This window comes from Carlito syrichta, unplaced genomic scaffold, assembly GCF_000164805.1.
Source record: "Carlito syrichta isolate Samal-C Ts95f unplaced genomic scaffold, Tarsius_syrichta-2.0.1 Scaffold314220, whole genome shotgun sequence".
NCBI classification, from domain to species: Eukaryota; Metazoa; Chordata; class Mammalia; order Primates; family Tarsiidae; genus Carlito; species Carlito syrichta.
In genome coordinates, this window is record NW_007258316.1 from 915,973 (window position 1) to 942,176 (window position 26,204).

The window sequence follows — 26,204 nt, forward strand, 5'->3', positions numbered from 1 at the left end:
TGTCCTTGTATCAAATGGTCCCAGTGCAGGACATCACCCACTAGATGTGATCTGAATAGCTTTCTCTCACAGCTTCCAATGATAGGGCTGTCAGGTGATCAGAACCTCTTCTCTCAGTTAGCCCCATCACAGTAACATCAAGGAGTTGATGAGGGTATCAGATGGACAGAACACTCACAGAGTACAGGAGCATGCTTTGACCCACGAGAACAGAAGTAGGTGTGAGAGAGAAGATTCCAAGGAAGCTCTGGAACTTTTTCTGAACTCTTTCCCTTTGGTGCCACTAAACAACAGCACAAGCTGCAGTCTGAGAACCTGACTGTAATGTCTTTTCTCTTCCCTACTCAGTCCTAACAGTGTGATTCCTGTTCCTATCCAGGGTAAACTGGCCACGTTCGCTTGTGCTTATTTGCAGGCTACATATGAGAGAGAAAAGGAGGTGAGTCAGAAGAGAATGAGGGAGAGAGGGAGGGTGACACACCCACACATGCTGGGGAAGGCTGTGATGTTCTGGGAGCATGTAGAGGGCATGACTCCCAGAAGCTGCTCACTCCCAAGCTCGCACATGGACCCAACTCTGCCTCATCCCTTTCTCTCCTAGTTGCCAAGGAAGGAAGACTTACTCCTGCCCTCACTTATTCAGGAACACAGCAGGGATGCCCCGAGAGAACTCAGGTTCTGAGGGAGCTGTGAGAAGCAGGGCTCCTCAGACCAAGCTCACCCCAGGATGTCCATCCAGGAAAAAAGCTGACCAATGGGACAGAGGCCTGCCAGGAGGAACCTGGCAGAGGTACATTTTTGCTTTCCTACTTGAGACTCAGTTCTGACCCCACCTGTACATATAGAAGATATTCGTTCAGACAGAAAATAAAACAAAGTTCTTGAATGAGCACTATAAGTCCAAACTCGAAAGTTCTTTTATCTGTCCCTGGATATAGGAAGTGAATTAAAACCAAAAATGATCTATGGAGATGAACAAGGGTATCCCTTGGAGGATGCTCCTCCTAGCAGGCAAGCCATTGTGTGTTCTCTGGGCTGGGTCCTTGGAGTAGAGTGGTTGGAGCTCTGGGCAAGTGGTTTAGCAGCTAGAGAAGGTTGGAGTGACTGGTCTTGTTCTTTAAGGTACTGGTGATGGCTCTATTTTCTATGTGCCTGCTGGAGACCCATCATGGTTTTCAAGTAATTATGCTGTACACAGAAAAGGAGAGAAAACAGGAAATGATTAGGAAGTGTAGACTTAACAGGGACTCAGAAGCCAGGCCACTCACATTCACCCTATCATTCTTTCTGCAAACATCACAGTTTTTGGACAAGGATTTCCTTTGACTAGCCCAATTCTGTGAGAAATAACATTCCATTCAAAGCTTTTTATTCTTTCATCCTAGAGAAAGTGTAGGCTGGGGGTGGTTGCTTATGACTCCCAATACTTGGTAGGCTGAGGTGGGAGGATTGCTTGAGACCAGGAATTCAAGACCAGCCTGGGCAATATAGGGAGACTCTAGCTCTTAAAAAAAAAAATATGTAAACCATTTTTAAATGGCCTGGCAGGCATATTTAAAAGGATGCATGTATGTTTCTTTTTAAAATTAGATTCAGGGAGTATGTGTGCAGAGTTTCTGGCAGGGAATAGGTTCAAAAAGAAAACAAGAGGGTTCTGTCTCCTGAGGAGTTTGGATCCAGGTACTTAGAAGGACACTCTCTCTGCAACTGCAATCAATTCGATGCTCACAAATTCTACCCTTTTAATGCATTGCCAGGCTCTTAGAAAGCAGGAAAAGTGGGCTAAAACAGAAACATGGGTTATAAAGACATAAATGCTATAGCTAGCTTGGAATACGGAGATGGATCCAGACTCCCCACAAAGTAGGAGACTGAATCTGAAGCTTCCACATTAAGCTGAAATTATTTTTCTTTTCTTTCTTTCTTTCTTTTTTTTTTTTGAGTTGGGATCTCACTCTGTCTTTCAGGATAGAGTGCAGTGGCGCAATCACAGCCCACTGTAGCCTTGATCTTCTGGGTTCAGGCAATCCTTCCACCTCAGCCTCCCAAGTAGCTGGGACTACAGATGCACACCACCATGCTGGCCAATTTTTTGTAGAGACAAGGTCTCACTATGTTGCCTAGGCTGGTCTCAAACCCCTGGGCTCAAGCTATCCTCTTATCTTGGCCTCCCAAAGTGCTGGGATTATAGGCATGAGCCACCACTCCCAGCCACAGTTGGAATTCTTGAAGAGGGCTAAAATGGTCTTGGGTTGGTAATGCCTTATAGCTAATTGCAAAAAGCAAGTGCAAACACTTTCAGGAGGAAAGTAATTTCAATTTAGGATTCCTTGAACTAAAATACAATAAAATAAAAGTTCATGATTTAAACATACATGCACGTACACGTACACACACACACACACACACACACACACACACACACACACACACACACATATAAAATCTACCATGAGAAAATAGGAAACAAATTTTGACTTTGAAAAATCTGGGCCAGGCATAGTGGGTCATGCCCGTAATCCCAGCATTTTGGGAAACCAAGGCAGGAGCATCGCTTGAGCCTAGGAACAGATTTTGCCTTTGAAAAATCTGGGCCAGGCGTAATGGCTCATGCCTGTAATCCCAGCACTTTGGGAGGCCAAGGCAGGAGAATTGCTTGAGCCCACGAGTTCAAGACCAGCTTGGGCAACATAGTGAGACCCTGTGGTGTGCACCTATACTCTCAGCTACTCAGGAGCCTGAGGAGGAAGGATTGCATAAGCTCAGAAGGTCGAGGCTGCAGTGAGCTGGGATCATGCCACTGTACTTCAGCCTGAGTGACAGAGTGAGACCCTGTCTCAAAAAAAAAGAAAAAGAAAAAGAAAAATCTGATCTTATATATTTCCTATATAAAAATATATGAAGGATTTAAATAACTATAAGATGTAATCAAAAGAGCATGGAATGGTTCAAGGGTAATGTCTACATAAAACATTTGTGCATGGGCATGTCTTAAACATTAAAAATGGCCAATGCAGAGAGTTCTAGAGACTGAGAATTCTAGAGACTGAGAGGTCTAAAGAATAGAATTTTGACCTGTAGAAATACTGAATTCCTCCATTTAATGATTTAGAATTTAGGTGTTTACCTGAGGCTTTGAAAGTAACTAAGGAAAATGAAAGATTTTTCTGGGATATCAAGAGAGAAATTCATATGATAACTGCAAATAATTTTGGTTCCATGATCTATCATTTTGGTTCAAGATCCTTTCTATGATCTTGAAGTAACTTGTACTAGTTAAAGCAAGTTTAAAATAATTTAAAATTGACAATAAAACTTAGGCAGGATATTCATGTAAAAAAATAAACAATAAAACTTTTGAAGTTCTTTCAACAAAGTCAAATATCTTTTTTCCTTTTATTCAAAATACAGGATGACTTTGACCAACTGATTAAAGTTAGCCTCACCAATAATGGTACAAAACAATATCATGTGCCTCCTGAAGCACCAAGAAAAACATAACATTATTTCTGTGGTATTCCTGCCAAAAATGCATAACTTGAATTTAAATCACATGAACACCTCAGACACGCCCAAACCAAGGAACATTCTACCAAATACTGGCTTGTATTGCTCAAAAATCATGAAACACAAGGAAGATTGAGGAACTGTTCCAGATTAAAGGAGACATGGAAGTCAGGCGTGGTGGCTCATGCCTGTAATCCCAGTACTTAGGGAGTCTGAGATTGGAGGATTGTTTGAGACCAGCCTTTTGTAGAGACCGCATCTCTATAAAAATTTTTAAAAATCAGTTGGGTATGATGGTACCTGTAGTTCTAGTTATTCAAGAGGCTAAGGTAGAAGGATTGTTTGAGCCCAGGTGTTTGAGGCTGTGGTGAGCCATGATCATGCCACTGTACTCTAGCTTAGGCAACAGAATTAGACCCCAACTCCAAACAAACAAACAAATAAGACATGGCAACTTAATGTAATGTGTGATCTCAGACTGGATTCTGGACTGGGCAAAATGGGAGGAGACTAGCAATAAAGGACATCGATTGTCAAAAGATGAGTAGAAACTTTGGGTTAAATAATAACATTGCATCACTATTAATTTTCCTAATTTTGATTATTGTATCATGATTACATAAGAGAGTAATATCCTTGCTCTTAAGACATAAACACTAAAATATTTAGGAGGAAAAAAAGCAGAGAATGAAATGTTCTAAAATTTACTGTGGTGATGATTGCACACATTTGTGAATATACTAAAAAACCACTGAGTTGCACACTTTAAATGGGTAAAATATATGATATGTAAATTATACCTCAAAAAACTGCTTTTCTTCCTATCTTTCTGTTTTTGTTTTTTAGTCAGAGTCTCACTCTATAGCCCAGACTAGAGTGCAGTGGCACGATCACAGTTCACTGCAGCCTCCAACTCCTGGGCTCAGAAGATCCTTCTGCCTCAGTCTCACAAGTAGCCGGGACTATAGGTGCATACCACCATGCCTGGCTAATTTTTAAATTTTCTGTAGAGACAAGATCTCTCACTATGTTGCCCAGGCTGGTCTTGAATTCCTGGGCTCAAACAATCCTCCTGCCTAGGCTTCCCAAAGTGCTAGGATTACAAACGTGAGCCACTACATCCAGTCACTGTTTTTTGGTAAAGATCATAAAATAAGAGCTTATTAAAAATGACCAACCATATTTGAAGGAGAACCAAATAGAATTTTTTAACATAGCTGATTAGACACAATAAACTGAAACAGGAATGAAGCTACCTAAATTACAGAATGGAGAGATGTGGAACTGGAAGATATGATTTCAAGAGATACAGGGGACAGAATGAAAAAGTCTAAAATACATCTAATCAGAATCCTAGAAGAGAGACTAGAAAGAAAAGGGTGAAGTACACAAAAAGATAATGGTTCCAGGCCAGGTGTGGTGTCTCATGCCTCTAATCCCAGCACTTTGGGAGACCTAGGTGAGAGGACTGCCTGAGCCCAGGAGTTCAAGATGAGCCTGGGTTACATGGTGAGCCTTTGTCTCTATAATAAGTCAAAAAAATTAGCAGGGCATTGTGGTGTGCACCTGTAGTCTCAGCTACTTGGAAGGCTGAGGTGGAAGGATCGCCTAAGTCCAGCAGGTCAAGGCTGTGGTAGCTATGAGCATGCCACTGCACTCCCACCTGGGCGACAGAGTGAGACTGCCAAAAAAAAAAAGGATAATGTTCCAATATTCCTTCATTAAAAAAAGAAAGAAAGAAAGAAAAGACCACCACTCAATGAACTAGAAAGAGAAAAGAACTTTTTCAACCTAATAAAGGGCAGGTTCTAAGACAGAGCCTCTAAGTGTATTACCCCAAGTGCGGTCTTGGACTAACAGCATGGACATTATTTGGGAACTTACTAAAAATGCAGAATCTCAGGTTCCACCCTAGACCTGCTGCTCTAGTATCTGCATTCTAACAAGACCCCCAGTGATTTGTGTGCATGGCACAGGGTAAGAAATGCTGCTCTATGGGGTCTTCAGAATCTGTCACACATCCCTCTCCTCAAGCCTCTTTGAATGTGCTTCAGTTCCTCACAGCCATAAAGTCAGCAAAGGGGTCTGCTGAATCCTAAATGTGGAGTGAATTCAATTGCAGTGGAAAGACTTTCTAATTATGACACAAAATCCAGAAACTAAGAAAGAAAAGAGTCAGGCTCGGTGGCTCAGCCTGTAATCCCGCGCCTTTGGGAGGCTGAAGTGAGTGAATTGCCTGAGCCCGCGGGTTCGAGACCCACCTGGGCAGGCGAGACCTCATCTCTACAATAAGTTAAAAAAAAAAAATTAGCCGGGCATGGTAGCATGCGCCTGTAGTTCCAGCTACTTGGAAGCCTGAGGCGGAAGGATTGCCGGAGCCCAGCAGGTCGAGGCTGCGGTGGCTGGGAGCAGCCACTGCACTCCAGTCTGGGCAACAGAGTGAGACTCCAACTCAAAAAAAATAAAGAGTTGGGATCTTTGAGAGGTGATATGTAACGAAACCTCTTCCCTCATGGGTGGGATTAGTGCCTTTGTAAAAGAGGCCTGAGGGTATCCTCGTTAACTTTTTGCCCTTCTACTGAGTGAGGAAACAGCTAGAAGGCACCATCTTTGAAGCAGAGCAAGCCCTCACTAGACACTAAGCCTGCTGGTGCCTTGATCTTAGATTTCCTAGCCTCCAGAACTGTGATCAATGCATTTCTGTTATATAAGTTACCCAGGCTAAGGCATTTTGTTATAGCAACCTGAATGAATTAAAACAACTTGATTTCATAAAAATCAACAAAAAACCATATGTAAAGTCAATAGACAAATGATATGCGGGAAAAAGTAGCTCATATAATAAAGAGCTAATTTCCCTAATATGTAAAGCATTCTTATAAATTAAGGAAAAAATAAAAACCAGTAGAAAAATGGGCAAAAATATGAATAGTTCACAAGGAAAAATTAAAATGGCTCTTAAACATAGGAAAAGAGACTCAGCCTCATTTATAATAAGAGAAACGCAAATGAAAACTACACCGAGAGACTACTTTTCATCTTTCAGATTGGAAAAACACAAAAAGTGGGATAACGTATCTTGTGCGCAATACAGCATACATCAAAAATACAAATATCCAAGGCTGAGGTAGGAGGATCGTTTGAGCCCAAGGGTTTGAGATCTGCCTAGGCAACATGTGAGACCTCATCTCTACAAAAAATAAAATTGGCTGGTTGTGGGTGCCTATAGTTCCAGCTACTTGGGAGACTGAGGTGGAAGGATCACCTGAGCCCAGAAGGTCCAAGCTATGGTGAGTTGTGTTCGTGCCACTGTACTCTAGCCTAGGCAACAGAGTGAGACCCCGACTCAAAAAAAATTTTTAAAAAAACACAAATTCAGCTCTTTTTCCTCCTAATTTCTTAATAGATATCTAAATACATACAAACAATTGTAGTTTTATATAATATGGGATCACAATAAATTTACAGGGGTGTGGTGGTAGTCATTTTTTCTTATTTTTTTTCTCTCATTTCTTTTTTTCCCTTCATTTCTCCCAATTCTCAAATCAAGATAACCCAAGTTAATGAACTGGAATATATCTAGCTTATATCTTTCTCCAAATTCATACAATCAAATAAATATACAAAAGGGGACCCAAAGAAACCCAGAATTTATCTATAAAAACTTGTGTATTTATTCTTACATGTTTAAACTTCAGTCACCTTCAAAGTACTCTCCATTTGATTAAATACACCTATTAATACACTTTTCTCACTGCTCAAAAGTTTTTGAACTTGTCAATTTTTTTTTTTTTTTGAGTCAGAGTCTCACTCTGTCACCCAGGCTGGAGTGTAGTGGCACTTTCAAGGCCACCACAGCCTTGACCTCAGGCGATCCTTCTGCCTCAGCCTTCCAAGCAGCTGGAACCACAGGCATGCACCACCATACCCAGCTAATTTTTTTATTTATTGTAAAGATGAGGTCTCACCATGTTGCTCAGGCTGGTCTCGAACCTCTGAGTTCAGGCAATCCTCTCACTTCCGCCTCCCAAAGTGCTGGGATTACAGGCATAAGCCTCCACACCCGGCCTCAACTGGTCAATTTTGATGCCTTTTAGTGCTTCTGCCATTTTTTGTTTCACCTCTTCCACATCGGCTAAACTTTTTTTGAGAACTTTTTACATTCAGGGATATAAAAAAAAGTTGCTTGGGGCAAGATAGGGTGAATAGGGAGGTTGGGGCATAGGAGTCATAACATTTTTGGCCAAAAACTGCTGAACGTTCAGCATGGTATGGGCAGGTATATTGTCATGGTAGAAGAACCAGTCACTCGTTTGCCACAAAAAAATTCACTGAAGCTGAACAACAATGCTAGCTGGTACACTGATGCCTACAGGTTCCTAGACCACTTACCTAGCAGGGAAGCCTGTACTGCAAGGGGCCCACCCTCCAAAAGATAATTCAGAGTTTTTTGGGTCCCCCCTCATATGCATGTACGTGTGTTTATATATGTGCGCTTTTTTTTATTTTACAAAATTTTTTGAGTGAGAGTGACAGAGTGAGACCCTGATTTTAAAAATATATATACAAACATCCTTTGACCAAGAAATTCACCTCTACAAAAGTACCCTTCAGATATATTCACACGTGTGACTATACAAATACACATTTGTATAAGGTTAATTGTGATAGCTATATTTGTAATAGTAAAGAAATGGAACCTCCTAGATGTCCATCAGTATGAGATGGGATAAATTTTAATCCATCCTTGCAATGGAATACTACTATGCAGCTGTAAAAAAAGAACACAGAAGCATCTATAGGTTGACATAGCATGGTCTTCAGGATGTCCTGCTAAGTGAAGAAAGCAAACTGCAGAACTATGTGCAGGGAGAACACTAGAACAAGTGACAAGGGCTCCCTGTCAGGGAGGGGGTTGGTGGGAGCTAAGGGATGGGAGACAGGGTGTTTGTACTACCATGCTTTTTAAATGTTTAAAATGCCTGAATGTATCACCTACTGAATATGTAAATAAATAGATACAGAAATTTTTTTTAAATGAGCTATTTGAGCAGCTTCCCCATATGCACCTGCCACCTGCTATATAAGTTCTGCCACTGCGCAAGAGGAGTGCACAGTGCATAGGGCCCTCTGTGTTCTGGCTTTAGGCTGGGCCTTGGCAGAGTGGAGACCCTCTGCTTCAGCCCAGCCTGCTCAGGGAGGAGAGTCCCAGGCTCAATCTGTGGCTAACACCACATCTAGCTCTGCCTTGGCTGCATGTGATCCTCTGACCCCTGCCACTTGTGCAGAGTGGCCTTTGTTAGAGAGTTCCTCCCTGGCAGATGGTGGCCTCATGGGATGCCCAGGCCTTTTCCTGGGCTGTGAACCACACATGAGCTGCCTTAGCATTTGCCAACCATGTCCAGGTCTGTAGGACCCCTCTAGGGTCCAGCTTAATCCCAGGCTGGAGTTGACCCAAGACACCTACTGACTGTAGGTGATGCTGGATCCCCTTGGAATGGCACCATTCCTCCCTACCTCTCTAAAGTAAGGAATGTGATCCTGGGCTTCTGAGTAATGAGGACCATGAGGCCACCACCCTCCTGGAGACATGAACCTCCTGAGTTACCACCTTCTGTTCTGTCTTGACTTTGGCATTGTAGAAGGAGACGGAATCAGGGCCCTCGGGAAGCACTGTCTGCTGCAGCTGGTTGAATTTGTCCTGGTCATCTTCTCCCTGGGGAAGGCCCAATCCAGCACATTCTCTTTAGCATAGCATTGTCAGGATATACCCTGGCAGGGCCTGTGGCAGGCATCAGGACAGTCCTTTGCTGGGTTTACAAACCCCTACCCAGTGTATCTCACAACCCTCTAGTCCCCATGTCTGTCAGTTTCCCCATAGTCACCCTATAACTGCCACCTGGGCAAGATGAGCCACCCAAGAAGGGTGGCAAAAGTGAGAGTGGAATTTTCTATGTCCCCATTCCTTGATAGTGCCATGTTTGTGAAGAAAACAAGGGACAAAGGGCATTGCCCACTGATCCATGCTCAACCATTGCCATACCCCTGCCCTTGTGCTGCTCACCAGAGTAACAATCTTGTTGACAGGTACCATGCCTGGTCGGATACTGCTGCCTGGCTTCAGTGCCACCTGCATGTCCTCAGGGATGACAAAAGACTCATTGTACCAGATGTCAAATTCTGCAAGAGAGTGAGGAGACAGAACCTGAGGAAGCAGGCAAAGACTGTGTGCACCTAGTCTATACCTGTTCACTTTCTGCTCTAGGGCCTCATCCTGTCCCCATTTCCATCTCTGGCCCTCACCATCCTGGAAACCACACATCTGAAGCCTCTGCCTAGCCCCTGCCTCTGAGGATGCTTCCAGAACTCAAGCTGTGGCCTTGCCCTGAGCCTCCCTGGGCCTCAACGGCAGCCAGTCTTCCCAACTGGCGCACCCATGAGCAGGCGGTTGCGACACTGATCCACCAGGTGCTGACAGTACTGGATCTCAGCCCTGAGGTCACGCAGGTCCTGGTACTCGCTGCGGTACTGCTTCTTGAGATCTTTGAGCTTCAGGGTCAGCAGAAATTCCTCCTCATCGATGATCATCAACCCTTTGTTTTCGTACTCGCCTGCAAGGTGATGGAAAAGGTCAGGGAATGAAGAGGTGTCCACCTGGCGCAAGGGTAGAAAGGTGTTCCAGAAGGAGGGCATAGAGCTGACAAATCATGAAGACAGGAGACCATAGGCAGGCTGGGGTGTGGCAAGGAGGTGGGCAAAGTACAAGAAGGCCAGGCTGCCAGGTTATGTCTCACAAAGAGAGGGAGTTCAGATCAGTGAGATCACACTGACATGTTAGGACAAACTGGATAGGAAAGCAGAGGAGAGGGTAGAGATGGACTATGCTCCATGCCTATTTTGATCTTAAATCCTATTCACCAAAGATATTTAATAAATATTCCTATTATACAAATGTTTATTTTTCTTTCTTTCTTTCTTTCTTTCTTTTTTTTTAGTTGGAGTCTCACTCTGTCGCCCAGACTAGAGTGCAGTGGCCACTCCCGGCCACCGCAGCCTCGACCTGCTGGGCTCCGGCAATCTTTCCACTCAGTCTTCCAAGTAGCCGGAATTACAGGCATTCGCTACCATGCCCGGCTGATGTTTTTTGATTTATTGTAGAGATGAGGTCTCACTGCCCAGGCGGGTCTCGAACCCACGGGCTCAGGCCATCCACTCACCTCAGCCTCCCAAAGGCGCGGGATTACAGGCTGAGCCACCGATCCCAGCTTTGTTTATTTTTCTTATAAATTTTATGCATGAACTGCCATCACTAGCTAGCACAAGACATTTGGGCAAGGTTTCTCATTAATAACAATGGGTATAATTTCAATTTCAAATTGTCTCTTGCTGATTTCAACATTCACAGCTACCTTCTTATTAGAGATGATCAGACATGTGTATTGTATTGAGTGGATGTCAGAAGGCTTTAGGGGGTGGGTTCAGTTGTGCTATTAGTCTTTTTGCATGGACCTTTTAAGGTCTGTCAGTTCAGTGAGAATTACTGGGTTATGACAAAATAATATGGTCTGCAAAGTCACTCATGCTGCTGTCCACGGCCCACGGCACCTGAAAGCTTAGCAAAGTCATCACATCAACTCTCACCTCCCAAAGGTGGGGAGGTGAGTTCTGCTGCCTGAGGTGTATCGTCTGGGGTGCACAAGGCAGCCCTCAGGTCTAGAGGAAAGCATCAGCACCTCCTCTGATGTTTATTAGGGGAAAGTAAGACACATTAAAAGTCACTACACCATTGATGGAGAGGCAAGGGTCTTGACTTGGATCTGGGATCTGGGTTGGTGGGATTCCAGAGCCATTCTCACCAAGTTCCTCACCTGCTGTGGTATCTGTGCTGTGGGACATGATTATTTTGATAACCAGAACTCCTTTACAGAGTAGAGTCTTTATAGTACTCTGTTGAGATGGAGACTGACTGTGAACACTCTTTGTTCTACCCAGAGGATCCCTGATTATCTCCAAGAAAAAACTTTAAAAAGTTGGATTTAAAGATTTTTAAAGATGATTTCATATTTTTTCCTTCTCTTTCTCTCTCACTCGCTCTTGCTCGCTCTCTCTCTCGCTCTCGCTCGCTCTCACTCTCGCTCTCGCTCTTGCTCTCACTCTCTCTCTTTTTGAGACAGGGTCTCCTTATGCTTCCCAGGCTGGTCTTGAACTCCTGGCCTTAAGCAATCCTCTCACCTCAGCCTCCTGAGTAGCCGGGATTACAAGCGTATGCCACCATACCTGACAATTTTGCATTTTTCTTTTTCTCATGTTCCATGGCCAGGTGCAATGGCTCATACCTGTAATCCTAGCACTTTGGGAAACCAAGGCAGGAGGATTGTTTGAGCCCAGGAGTTCAAGACCAACCTGAGCAACGTGACAAGTCCTTGTCTCTACAAAAGATTTAAAATATAGCTGGTCATGGTGGTGCATGCCCGTTGTTCCAGCCACTTGGGAGGCTGAGGTGAGAGGACCGCTTGAGCCCAGGAGTTCGAGGCTGCAGTGATCCAGGATCACGTCACTGCACTCCAGCCTGAGTGAAAGAGTGAGACCCTGACTCAAAACCAACAACAACAAAAACCTAGCATTCAAAAGATGCTAACCTTTCTGGACCAACAAGTGGCTATCATTCATAAGGTGTCCAGCAGTTGTTTTAAAAAATGAACTTACTTACATAGGTATTGTGAGGGAGAAAATGAATTTACTGACCTGTTCCCTCAAAATAAATACATTTTATTGGTATTTTAATAACCAGTGGAAAACCAACTGCTTTTAAAAGAAAAGACCAAAAATTGTGGGTTTTTTACTACTGATAGACAAAATTTTAAATATTTTTTAAAATGTTATTTCTTCCTCATTTCATTTCATCCTTTGAAAATGTCCATTTTTAGGTCTGTTTAGGAATAAATTATATGCCAGCATAGCATGCAAGTATTTTACTTTAAATATGTAATAAGGTGCTGTATGTTCAAAGGAGTTGTGGGCAGAGGGGATAAGGAAGTGCTTGTCGGTGTTGTAAGACTGTCACCATTACTCGTCCCTGAGGGTTGGTTCTGGGCAGGGGCATGTCTGAAGTCACCATCACCAGACACCTGCCCCACTTTCTCAGAACCAGAGAAGTCTTTGCCCTCTGTAATAGTATGTCATGGTTGATCTGTAGGGTATAAACAGAATGGCTCCAAGAATTTGAAAATAAAGTTGCTCTCTGATAAGTAAATAAGTAAAATGCACCCCGTGAATGAAATGATCCATCTAATCTGCAGGAATACACCAAGTGACATCTGGAGATCACTTGTGAGAATTGACCTGGAACAGGGCTGTGATTTAGCAAGGGAAAGCCCAGGAACCTGTAGTACACCTTGTCTGGAAAAAAACCACGAGACTGAGCCAGGAATGTATATAATAGTGTGGCCTCTGAACCACCTGCCTCAGAGTTGGGATGGTCAACCATTAAAATGCAGGTTTGTGACCCTGTTCCCTATCTCCTGAGTCAGAACCACTGGCTGAAGAGCTTGAAATTTGCACTTGACCAGCCCTCCCAGATGAGTCACCTTCACATTCAAGCTTGATGGTCCTTGGACCCCAGTACAGGTGTGGGCAGTACAGATGAGGGCTCTGGGCCAGGGTAACCAGGTAAGCACCCTCCTCACACAAGGATCCCTGCTCTTTGAGCCTGGGCCTCCCCCCCATGCCATTGCCCTAGTAGATGAGACTCTGCCAGGTCAGCATAGTGTCAGGGATTTGGCACAGGGAATAGTGTTACTGATAGTGAGTCCCCTGGCCCACTGGGAGTCACATTCTCATTTCTCTCCAGTATCCCATAGTCCCTTCAAGAACCTCTTCCCCAATCTGACTACCCGGGGCAGTGAGACCACCACACCAGAACCCAGGGACCATGTGGAAATCACCAGTTACCCATCTCCCAGGGTTACCCCTACAGGACCAATGGCCTATTTCTCCATGGACAGTAGCAGATACCAGGTGAAAGGCCCAGCACCTAGGGCTGAGATAATGCAATAATGGGGGACCCACAGGCAGAGGCCAACAGACCAGAGCCAAGTGATATGACCCAGGGGTAAAGGTCACACCCCAGCACCCCCTGCTGACCACTTCCCACCTCAATCCTCAAGTGCCCAAGGCTACCCCACTTGGAGTAGAAAGACAGACCCCAAAGACCCCTGGCCATCTTTCCATAATATTTACCTTGCTTCTCTCGTAATGACTTTTGGAAATTTAGTGCTTCCTTGGTCACGTCAATCTCCTGCTTGATAGCATTGATGCGCTGTGTGGTCTCGCTGGCCCTTTTCCTCCGTTCATTCAAGATGGATTTGTTCTCTTTGAAAATGCGGTTGATCTCACTACCTCGCTCGTTCTTGAACTCCTCAAAAGCCACTGGCTTGGAGGGTGGGGTGCTGGGTCTGGAGATGCAGGGAGATGCCAAGGAGGAGAAATAAATGGGGTTGCTGCCTTGGAGCCACCAGGCCCTTCATCTTTCTTCCCTGGGGCTTCCGTGGGGGGCAGGAGGCAGAAGTCCTAGGCACCACCTACACCAGACAGGAGCTAAACTGTGTAGGAATCATTCTGTCATCTTTGTTTTACTCAGCACACGAGGACATGTGCCCATGACAGAAAATGAGAAAAGCAAGAAACAGAAAACATAACAAAAACCATTCACCACCTATTGGAACTACACTTTGGAGTATCTCCTTCTGGATTTCTTTGATATATTTTTGAATGGATGAGGCCTTGCAGTATGTATCATTTTACAACTTATTTTTTTAAAAAAAAAGCATTCTTTCATGGTGTTAAAAACTCTTTGAGAACTCTAGTTAATGAGATATAAGATGAAGTGTTGGGGCAGGAGGGAGTGGATTGATGTGAGCAACTTACTTTGAAATGCATCAAAAAATAAGATGGAGGGATAACGGGCTAGGTGCATGATGAAACAAGTAGAGTAACATGTTAATTGTAGAACTGGGAGGGCACTTGATGTACAGGTATTCACTGTACTATTTTTGCAACTTCTCTGAATGTTTGGAAATGGTCATAGGTTGAAATTCTTCATGCATATCCTCACATAACCCAAGGGTACAGATATAATGATTCTCTTAGTGCCATTTCCCTTATGTTGGTTATTGATGGTGTCTCTAAAATAATTTTTTTTGCATTTAAAATTATTGATGCAATGAATATCTTTGTGTAGTAGTCTAGTCCACATCTCTGTTTTTTTAGTATAAATTCTTAAAAACACAATTACTGACTCACCAAGGAAGGGGGTTGGATGGCTGGAGGAAAGGGAAGGAGTTACATACTTTCATACCTTGAGAATTTTGTATCTTTTGAATGTATTACTTATGCAAAAGACATATAATTTTAATTATTTAAATAATTGCTATTTGGAGGGACTCAAATGATTCTATGCTTAATTGTGTATCTTGGATGCCTCGTGAAGCTGGATCATTTTGCCTGTGTATAAATCATCATGTTTCTTCTTTTGGGACTGAGCTCCTAGTCTTTGCCTATTATCCCCTATTTTATTCCTCTTCTATCTGTAGGCACTCATTACATTCTGAGGATCACACACTAGTTTTGGTTTGCAGCAGAATCTAACATTAGATGGTTACCTGGGTGGGCGTAATTCCTCCTTTGGGGAGTCCAAAGGAAAAGGCTCAATGCTGGAGGTTTCCTGGTCCCGCAAAAGCATGTCTTTGCCATCCCCATCCTTGGAAGATGGGACCAGTTGGTTCCTGGAGGGGGAAACCATATCCAAGTCCTTGCCACTCACAGGGCTGCTGGCACCTTCCTTTCTTGTTGATGAGCTGGAAGGAGAAGGCAGGGAAGCCCCCAGGACTTAGTCATGGGCAGTGAGGTACCACAAGTTGCAGAGGTGAATGACCTTTCTCAGCCCTCACTACACCAGAAACCCCACCACACTCAGCTCTTATCTTGTTCATATACCTGGGTCAAAGGGCAAAGAGTATGACCCTAAGCCATGTAGATGGGGAGGAAGGGGAGAGCATTTTTCTGCCTTTTATCAGGACACGGAGCTCTCAGCAGTCGTGGCAGGAGATATCTGGAAAGAATGAGTACAGTCTCCATGCCTTGAAAGTGTATGGACCTGTGGGGTAGGCCACAGGCTTTCAGGTGCCACCATGGCTGCTGAGGTATGAGTCACACAGGCATCCCTAGCAAGGACTGGCAGAGCTACCTCCCAGGGCAGGCAGGTCTGTCTGCAGACCAATGATATAAAGCAGGCAGTTCTGCCCTGCTGCTCTACCCAGTCAATGCCCTGTTCTCCACACCTCCATTAGTGCCCACACCAGTTCCCAGACAAGTAGATTTCCTCCTCCTCCAAGTGATGGTTCTTGGAGTGTCTCCTTCAAGAGAGGCATGTCTGAGCAGGGCTGAACTGATAGGAGGATGCCCATATTTCTTCCCACCAGTTACTCCTATTTTCTTCTTCTTGCAACAAGAGTGGCTCAGGGGACTGAGTCTCAACCCATCTATTATGGCATTGATTACCTGGCAGCAGAACAGAGAGGGGTATGGTGTGTCTGTTCTTCCTGAATAGGCAGGAGGAAGTTGGGACATCAGCACCCCCTGCTACCTGACTCTAGACCTGTACACAGCAGTTTTCGACAATCAACTCTGACCCATGTGCAAGGACTGCATTCACTCACTTTGCCTCACAATAACCCCAATGACTTTAATGCTATTATTATTCCCATTTTAGGAATGCAGAAACAGGCACAGAGAGGTTCTCATGCCTCATGCAAGGTGATCCCTTAGGTATAAAAAGCACAGAGCAAAGAGGACAGCCCAGGTGTCAACTCCAGAGCCTGTACTCTTGTTCACACTACACAGCACATCCTGGGCAGGGTGAGCTCTTCCCACCTTGTACATACAAATGAGTCTTGCCTGAAAGGTGAATCGGGTTTTAGGTGAATTGGGCTTTAGGTGAGTGCCAGTCAGTGGAAGGACCCTAGTGGAGTGGGGGTAGGAGTATTATAGAAAGTACCAAGGGACGTGAGCTCTGGAGTACTGATCCGGCTTCTCACTGTGATTCTACTATTTATTGATGGTATGACCTTGGAAGTGACTTCCCCTCTTGGAGTGTCAGTTTCCTCATCAGTATAATGAAGACATTCATTCCCGCCTTACTAGGTTACTGTGAGGATGACAGGTGACCCTTGTGCTGTGGTTAGTTCCAAACCAGCCCCAGCCTGGATCCCACAGATTTTCTAGTATTAGCAGCAGTGATGTCTATTGTGACAACCTAGTAGCCGAGACATCGGAGTAAAATGGGAAAAACTCATGACCTCCTGTTCACCCACTGAGGAGGGCCAGGTGCTGAGCAGGCAGAACAACAAGGTCACTCACCTGGGCTGCTCTTTGATTGTCTTCCTGGACTTGAGTTTCTTCCCGGGTTTGGTAGAAAATGGGGCAACCCCAAGTCCAAAGCCTTGTCCATCAGGTTCGCCCACTAGATGGCCATCAGCATCCATGAGCCCTGCCTGGAGAGAGAGACCAGGCAAAGGTTTGCGAGTTAGATTAAGGGTTTGGGTCCCTGGGGACCCAAGTGAACATGGGCCAAGGCTCAGGGTGAGTGTGTCCATCCTACACACCAAGGTTTGGCTGCTGCTGTCCCCAGTAGAGCTGTCCCTGACCACGCTACCAAATGTCTATTTTCCACACCAACCCCCCTCACCAGTCCAGTGCATCATTCCATAGTCTTGGACTCTTAAGGCTGTTTCTATCCTAAATACAGGAATTGGTGCTGTATATTATCAGTCATGTCTCCAATTTATGGAAACCATTTAAAATTCAAATAGTGGTTTACTCTTGCATGGGTCATCCTGTGCTCATCTGCTGTGCTCATCTGCTTAATGCATGAAACTTTTGCTTTTGCAAAAGTCTGAGGATGGAAAATCTAAGGTTAGTGATGTGGGCAATGGGCTTACCTTATGGACTGCAGAAATGGCTGCAAAGTCATTCTTGTCTATGAGTGTGTACTTTCTGCGCAAAGCGGACTCCACTTCCTGTTCCTGTTGGCTTGGGAGAGAGAGTGAGCAAACAGCTTATACCTGGGGTGATGCTGAACCCACTGGGGCAAGACCCAAGTACTGGGGTTGGAAGTTGTTGGGTAAGGCCCCTGATGATGGAGCCACACCCTCATCATGAACCAGATTAGACAAAAGGACTCATCCACCCCTCCCCACACACACATCCACTGTCCAGCCCTAAAACCTGCAGGGCCACCCTTATGTTCCAGGTGCATCTACTCCAAGATGACATTTGACAAGGACTGTAAGCCTGACTTGACACCACACTTCCCAACCTAGGTTCTGTCTCTAACAGGCCAATTGAAATCATATGACCAGTTTCTGTGACACCACCCACCACAGCTGCTCAGGATACAGTTATGTCTGCATCCAAATAAATCAGTCTCCTGAGGTAGGGAAGTGCGAAAGATTCACGATGCCCTGCTCTGGGAACACCGAGGGCTGGTACTCCATAAACACTCATGGCTGTCTAATTAATTAACTCAGTAAACATCCACCAGGGACCTGGGCACACCCCCAAACGCTCTGCTCTGGTTCCTCAGGCATGAAAGAGAAATGGAGTGCTCTTTGAGGCAAATGTCCAGATTATGGAAAATGAAATGGCAGCCTGATATAGGAGTGAGGTGGGGGGCGGGGTCCCTCACCTCAGAACAACCCGAAACTGGTTGAACACCTCTTGGATCTGTCTGAGGTTGATTATCTGGAGTGAAGAGCAAGGCAGAGATTAGACCACAGACACTGTGGGGCCAGGCTGTGTCTATGTCAACAGAGAAATCAGGACCTCTTGGCTGACGCCTAGACCAGCTATATGCAGAAGGGGATATCTGCCAATAGTCTCTCAGCAAACAGCATTAAGCCCTTCTCAAGAGCAGAGGAACACTTGATTAATAGCTTTAAAACCAAGTATTTACTGAGGTTACAAAAACCACCTTTTCTAAGTGGAGATCTCTATAAAATGAAAATGAAGTCAGACATGGTGGCTCACACCTGTAATCACAGCACTTTGGGAGGTGGAGTTGAGAGGATTGCCCAAACCCAAGGGTTCGAGACCAGCCTGGGTAACTTGGTGAGACCTCATCTCTACAATAAATTAAAAAATTAGCTGGGTATGGTGGTACGTGCCTGTAGTCCCAACTACTTGGAAGGTTGAGACAGGGATCACCTTAGTCCAGCAGGTCAAGGCTGCAATAGCTGTGAGCATGTCACTGAGCTCCAGCCTGGACAACAGAGTGAGACTTCGACTTAAAAAATAATAATAATAAATAAAATGAAAATGATTCTAGACCTTAAAATACTTTTGAAATTTTTAAAAAGTAAAATATATATTTCCTCAGCTTTCTCCTGCTATCAAAAGGTTCAGTCTGCTGTCTTCAGATGGAGCCCAATGACAAACCTTTCTGTGTGGCTGAACACATCTGTGGCTGGAGGAAGGTCATCAACTTCCCTCCTGGCCTCAACACCCACAGTATTATTACCCTTGATCAAGGGTTAGTTTGGGACTGCCCCTCCTGGGAGGCAGAAGAGCCCACCCCTCAGTAGTCCCAGGCCTGCATCTTATAGCCGCCCACAGTAACAGCCAGGGGGCCTGCCCATGTTTCTCCCAGATGAGGGGTTTTATGGCCTCCACTGTAAAAACAGGACACATCTTTCCCACAGGGCTACTGTTTCCCCCTTCTTGACCCACTCCAACATGGGCCTCGATGTCTATCTGCTTTGTATACAACCAGCATAACTGCCATCTTTTGTCAGCTTCATTCTGTGTGCATAGCCAAGCACCTGAGGTGCAGCAGTTCAGTTAATCCCAGCACAGTTTCCCTCTCCACTGTATAGGTGAGACCATGGAAATACATGAGGTTGAGCATTTTGCTGAGATTACTTAGCAGAAACGTAGCAATCTGGGATTCAATCCTGGGAAGGATTATGAGGCCTGTGCTTAAGCCCCTGAGATGGGTTGAAGGATCTCTGACACTGTGGGTCCAGCACCACCCTCCACCCCCTGCAACCACTGTGAAGTTCCAAGGCTAGCATAGCAAACATTGTGCCCAGGACAGGGAGGGCCAGGCCAGCTGAGCATGGCCGTCCCACGGAGGGTCTTCTTACATCAATCTCATCCAGTGTCCCTTCCAGGTACCGCCGCACCTGGGAGTTGATCTCAGCAATCTGGATTTCATCCATGGGGTCATAGTTCACGAAGGTGCGGTTGGCCTTGAAGGAGGATAAAGAACATATGGGAAACAATGAGGACCTGAGCCCAAGCAGAGGTGGCAGGGGCCATTCTGAAAGCCAAAGAAGGAAGGTTAGGCACAGGCCCTGGCTGCCCAAGTTGGTTCTGTTCCCTTCATCATCCAGTCCTGGCAGAGAGCCAGGACTTGGGTCAGAGAGGGATAATGGGGCAAGGGAGGGAAGGAAAGGCTTCTGGACATGGGGCCTGATACTTCAGACAAGAATGATCTGCTGCTGTGTCCCATGAGGAAGGGAATGGGGCCCGCCTCTACCTTGAGGCCCCCCAGGACCATGAACATCAGCCCAGGCAAGTCATTGGAGAACTATGCCTCTTATCAACCACCCAGCCTGCCCCACCCTCCCTGACCTTGACCCACCATGCTGTCTTACCCCTACCCCAGCATCTCCCCTCTCCTCCCTTGTCTCTAGCCCTTTACCAGGCTGTCATGGATGGCCAGTTCCTGCTTCAGCAGTGCTAGCTCCTTCTCCAGGTTCTTGACCATTCGCTGCCAGGAAAATATGGGTGAGGGGGCAACAAGGAGGATCGTCAGAGAAACTACACTACCTCTTCCCCATCAGTGCACAGTTCCTCATCCTGTGCCCCAACATCCTGGTCACTCCTGGTAATCCATGGCGTGTGCTCTCAGCTTCTGGGCCCATTCTCTCCCCACTGGTGACCCTTCCCCAAGTGGGGTGAGTTTAGAACCTGAGCAGTCCCCTGGCCCTTGCCTCTTCTGGCAGGGGAGACTGAGAACAGAGTGAGCACAGGCCACAGAGCCACCTCAGATCCCAGCTCCCAGGAAACTCCAGGCTTGTTCCAGTCTACCGGGAGAATAACCCTTTCAGTGCAGCCCACAGACTCTCCAGGATGCTTCTAGGTATGGTTGTAACCCTCATCTTTTACCCTCATCCTCGCCAACCACTGCATAAACATGCCACCATTTCCCAATGATGATCATGTCTGTCACCTGCCAGAACATCTTGTTATTCATATCTTCGTGTCCGTATAGCTTTCTATAGGATAGCAGTAATATGAAGCTCTTGAGATCTGCCCCCATGACCTCCTTTCTACTGGTCTCCCTTGGCATACTCTACTTCCACCAAATTAGTATGCTCTTGCCTCTGCACTGCTGCCCCCTCTGCCCTGGAATGGTCTTCTCCCAGGTATTTCCAGGATCCACTCCCTCATCTCCTTACAACCTTTGTTCAAATGCTTCTAAATTAGATGAACCACAATCACCCTATTTAAAAGTATAATCCCCCCCTACCTCTGTACCATTCTTTAAAAATCTTTAATTTTTTAATAGTATGTATTACTATAACATACTCTATACCAGTGCTGTCTAACAGAACTTTCTGCAATGATGGAAATGTTTCATATCTGTGCTGTCTAATGTGGTAGTCGTGAGCCACATATAGCTATTGAGCACTTGAAATGTAGCAAGTGCAACTGAGAAGGTGAATTTTAATTTTTATTAAGTAGCCATGTGTGAGTAGCAGTCACTGTATCGAGCAGTGAAGTTTAAGAACTTGCCTATTTATTGTGTTGTTATTATTATTATTAGTTTAGAAACAACTTCTTGTTCTGTCACCCAGGCTGGAATGCAGTGGCTTGATCATAACCTAACATAACCTCAAACTCCTGGGCTCAAGTGATCTTCCCACCTCAGCCTCCTGAAAGGCTAGGACTACATGTACACACCATCACACTTGGGTTTTTTGTTTTCGGTTTTTTGAGACAAGGTCTCACTCTCCCTGGAGTGACAGTAATGCAAGTAATACAATCCAGCTCACCACAGCCTCAACCTCCTGTGTTCAAGCAATCCTTCTGCCTCTGCCTTCCAAACAGCAGGGACTACAGGCACATGCCATCAAGTCCATCTAATTTTTGTATTTTTTGTAGAGTCAAGGTGTCACTATATTGACTAGACTGGTCTCGAATACCTGGGCTCAAGTGATTCTCTCGCTTTGGCCTCCTAAAGTCCTGGGATTATAGGTATAAACTACCACACCTGGTCATACCTGTGTCGTTTTTTAAAAAATATTTTTACAGCCAGGTACAGTGGCTCACACCTGTAATCTCAGCACTTTGGGAGGCGAAGGTGAGAGGATTGCCTGATCCCAGAGGTTCAAGATCAGCCTTGACAAGACCTCTTCTCTACAATAAATAAAACACTTACCCAGGTGTGGTGGCACATGCCTATAGTTCCAGCTACTTGGAAGACTGAAGTGGGAGAATTGCCTGAGCCCAGCAGGTTGAGGCTACGGTGGCCATGAGCATGCCATGCACTCCAGCCTGGGAGACAGAGTGAGACTCAGACTCAAAAAAATTTTTTTATACAGACTGTATCTCGCTATGTTGTCCAGGGTGGCTTCAAACTCCTGGGCTCAAGTGATCCTCCTACCTTGGCCTCCCAAAGTGCTGGAATTATGGGCATGAACCACCATGCTCAGTCAATTCAGATTATTATTATCTATCTCCCCTAATCCCAACAGATTATAAACTCAGACAGATTTGTGTTTCTATTCGTGTGTCCCAAGTGCTTTAAAAAGTGTCTGTAACACAGTAAGTACTTTACAGATTTTAGGTGAGTAGACAAATGATACACTTTGAGAACAGAATTACTAAATCATCTGATATGTGATAGATACTGTCTGCAAGTCTTCCATAAAAGAGGCACAGGGTTCTCATGCTGAGAACCCTCACCGAGTACAAAAGTTGTTATAAAAGGGCCACTGGAGGGAGCCCCTAACACCTGGATCCTGGAGCTGGTGGCCAAAGCTGTCTCCTAGCCCAAAAGTCTACTGCACTCTAACCCTCATCCCACCAAGTCACCTGGATACCAAGGCCCACCTCACACCAGGCTCTCACGTAGCAAGGGGCAACAGCCCCCCAGCATCCCGGTGGCTCTGTGGCAATGCAGGCATAAAGCCTGGGACCTAAGGCACATGACCAAGATTCAAATCCTGGCTCTGCCCCCAGGAAAGTCTCCTTCAGATGTGGACTTACTGTGGGATCAAGGGTAGAGACTTGGTGGCCAGTCCCATCTGTCCACATCCCCTCCTTCCAGCTTCAGAAATAGCATCATGGCTCGACTAGAGAAAGTTTGGCTGAGCCATCAGGGGCCTCCAGCTTGATAACTGTTCAGTGTGGCACAGGGAAGCCACGCTTAGATTCCTGGGCCAATCAGAAGGTGATGTGGGGAAACAGACCATCTACTCCCACAGGACAGCAGACTCCAAGTCATACCTGGAGAGCACAGCATCCACTTTTCCTAATGCCTGGCAGGCTTAGTGGCTTCTGACTTACGCTCTTCTACTGACTATAGAGCAGCTACTCGGAAACACAGGATTGGAGCAGCAGACTCCACAGTACGGGGTCTGGCAGCATCTCCTAGCTAACCATCTCCTTTATTAAAAAAAAAAAAAACTAGGGGTATTTTTGGGTGGGAAAGTGCCTTGGAAACAACACAGATTCACCTAAGTTCCCTGGCGGCCAGTCATTTTCATCACAAGTGTAATGAGGATAATTCAGAGAGTTTTGCTTAAGTCATGTACCAGGCTGCAGGGCAGTTGTCTGTTGGGCGGTTCCCCAATTTTGATCCCACTGCAGCTGGTAGGTGTATTTTCTCTTGGCAGAGGGGGATCCACCAAGTCTCTCTCTGCTGTCTGTTATGCCCGAGGCTCACAGCCCTTCACAACACCTCACAGAATCACAGACTGACAGAATGGCAGGCCACTCGAGGTCATCAGGCCAACCTCTTTGTTCACAGATGAAGACCCTGAGCAACTCAACACAGAAAGCTGGTGGCAAGGGTGGATTAGGAACCCGTTCTCCCACCTTACAGCCACCCCCATCAGCCAAGGAGATTTTGCAGAAGCTATTCCACTCCCTTGGACACATACATATCAATACTGAACATGGTAGGCTGGGCATAGTGGCTCACATTTGTAATTCTAGCACCTTGGGAGGCTGAGGTGTAAGGATCGCTTGAGGCCAGGAGTTCCAGACTAGCATGGGCAACATAGTGAGGCTCTGTCTCTACAAAAAAATTTTAAAATTTAGCTGATTTTGGTGTTGCATGCCTGTTACTTGGGAGCTCTACTTGGAAGGCTGAGGTGGGAGGATCACTGGAGTCCAGGAGTTCTGTGAGCTACGACTGCACCACTGTACAGCAGCCTGGGTGACAAATGAGACCCTATCTCAAACAACAACAACAACAACAAAACTTGAAGATGGTGCTGGAAACTACCTGAGAATACTGGCTATAGTCTCGGAAAAGTAGCAACTAAAATAACTTCTCAATGAGTTCTCAATAATTCATATTTGTGAAGAAAAAGGCTTACCAGAAAGATTATAGGCCAGACATGGTGGCTCATGCCTGTAATTCCAGCACTTTAAGAGGCTAAGGTGGGAGAATCACTTGAGCCCAAGAGTTCAAGACCAGCCTAGGAAACATAGGCAAGACTTCATCTCTACAAAAAAATTTAAAAATTAGCTGGGTGTGGTGGCACACACCTGTAGTCCCAGTTATTCTGGAGGCTGAAGAGAGAGGATTGCTTGAGCCCAGGAGGTCAAGACTGCAGTAAACCATGATCGTGCCACTGCATTCCAGCCTAGGCGAAATTTTGGAATTGAGACCCGACTCAAAAAAAAAAAATTATAAATACATTCATACTGGATGACATGGATGCTTGACTGTCCAGAACCAACAATGTAGATTTCGGAACAGAAATTACATTAAAAAGCATGAAAGACCTTAGAGTCAGGTGCAATACCCAGTCAGGCTCACAGGTGGTAACATGATAATCCTGAGCTAGAAGAACTCCAAATAAGATAACAGAAGCTTCAAGAGTACAGAAAAGCATAAGAGATAATGCCACGAAACCTGAGCAGACCACTCCAAAATCTGACTTCAACAGCATGCTGCCATATTGGCTTCAATTTTGTTTTGTTTTGTTGTAAAAGAAGTAAAACATTGCAGACAAATGTGAAGACGCTGTGTATTCCACTCCAAGTACACTCCCCTGCCATCCCAAAGAGATTCTCCGGCTTCAGTTTGGTCTTTTTACTCCCATATGTTTTCTTGTTTACAGCATACACATGTATCCATAAATGATAATTAGCATCACTCTGCATGTTTTTATATTTGGTGTAAATTATAGATGCCATCATTAGGGGCACTTCAGTCCTCAAGTGTTCTTAAGTTTTATCCATGCTCTAGTTCTGGCTCCCTCACTCCACAACTCACTTAACTGTTAAAGGATATGGATTCTAATTTTTCACTATTACAAACAGTGCTGTAAGCACTATTCTTCCGTAAGTCTCTCTACATACACATGTGAGAATGTCTCTGGACTGTATATCTAGGAAGTGACACTGCTGTTCTGCAGAAGTGAGAAAATTGCTAACAGCTATTGAACACTTACACCATGACAGCCCCATGCTAAGAGGCTTCTTTCTACACATTATCTTATTCTTCACAAAATCTCTTTGAGAGTGGATTCTGTTATCTACCCAATTTACAAATAAACTGAGCCTTAGGAAGTGTATTTTGCTGAGGTTATACAGCTAATGAAGGAAAGAGCAGGTTGCTAAACCCAGGACAGCCCAAGCCAGTTGCCAGGGCTTTTACCTAGTATGACAGTGGTTCTCAAAATGTTGCCCCCAGAGCAGCGACATCAGTGTCACCTGGGAACTTAGGAGAAACAGGAAGCCTCAGGACCCATCTAGACTGACAAAATCAGGAACTCTGGAATGGATCCAGTGGCCTGTGGTTCACCAACTCAGTGAGGTCAGTGTGATGCCTACTCAAGTTTGAGAGCCAGTGCTCCAAGCTCCATGCCCTCCCCCACCTCTAAATCATGGGTTAGTTCCACAGAGCCACAGGGTCTGTTCTTTTCCTTCAGGATTTAGAATCTAAATGATTTAACTGGTTTGTCAAGAGCTTAGGGTATACAAATGCTCCTGTCTCTAGTAACTAATGATTCCATAAGCACCTTAAAGGAAAGCCAAATTAACGATACATGTATTTTTACTCTACTAGATGTTGCCAAAATTTTCCCCCCAAATGTGGTTGCATCAGTTACACTCTGACAAGAAATGGATAAGGCTTCCCATTTCTCCACATTCTCATTATCATTTTGCATTGTCAGAAAAAATTAGTTTTTGCAAATTTGAGGGTAGAATTCTACTAAGGTTTTAATTTGCACTTCCCTGATTAATGGTAATGCTGAACATTCCCTCTGATTGGTCAGCTCTGATTGCTGAGAGAGATCACTCACACTGAAAGGAAAGAGATGAGCTGGGCTTGCTGGCTCAGCCTGTAATCCTGCACCTTGGGAGGCTGAGGTGAGTGGATTGCCTGAGCCCGC

General features: G+C 45.2%; 1 protein-coding gene across 2 annotated transcripts in view; it reads right to left on the bottom strand.

The window, feature by feature from the left end:
• Positions 1–896: 896 nt before the first annotated feature.
• Positions 897–26,204, bottom strand: part of LOC103273789 (kinesin-like protein KIF9) — a 33,684-nt gene continuing 8,376 nt past the window's right edge. The window contains exons 6-16 of one of the 2 annotated variants that reach the window (XM_008071235.1): positions 20,267–20,335; positions 19,707–19,811; positions 18,251–18,306; positions 17,505–17,595; positions 16,924–17,057; positions 15,168–15,362; positions 13,747–13,961; positions 9,942–10,118; positions 9,572–9,687; positions 9,119–9,223; positions 897–1,188 (exon numbers count right to left, since the gene is read on the bottom strand). In XM_008071235.1, the coding sequence (XP_008069426.1) occupies positions 1,138–1,188; positions 9,119–9,223; positions 9,572–9,687; positions 9,942–10,118; positions 13,747–13,961; positions 15,168–15,362; positions 16,924–17,057; positions 17,505–17,595; positions 18,251–18,306; positions 19,707–19,811; positions 20,267–20,335 (1,314 nt within the window). In that variant the 3' untranslated portion in view covers positions 897–1,137. The remainder of the gene's footprint in view (positions 1,189–9,118; positions 9,224–9,571; positions 9,688–9,941; positions 10,119–13,746; positions 13,962–15,167; positions 15,363–16,923; positions 17,058–17,504; positions 17,596–18,250; positions 18,307–19,706; positions 19,812–20,266; positions 20,336–26,204) is intronic. The other variant, XM_008071236.1, reaches the window with a different exon arrangement.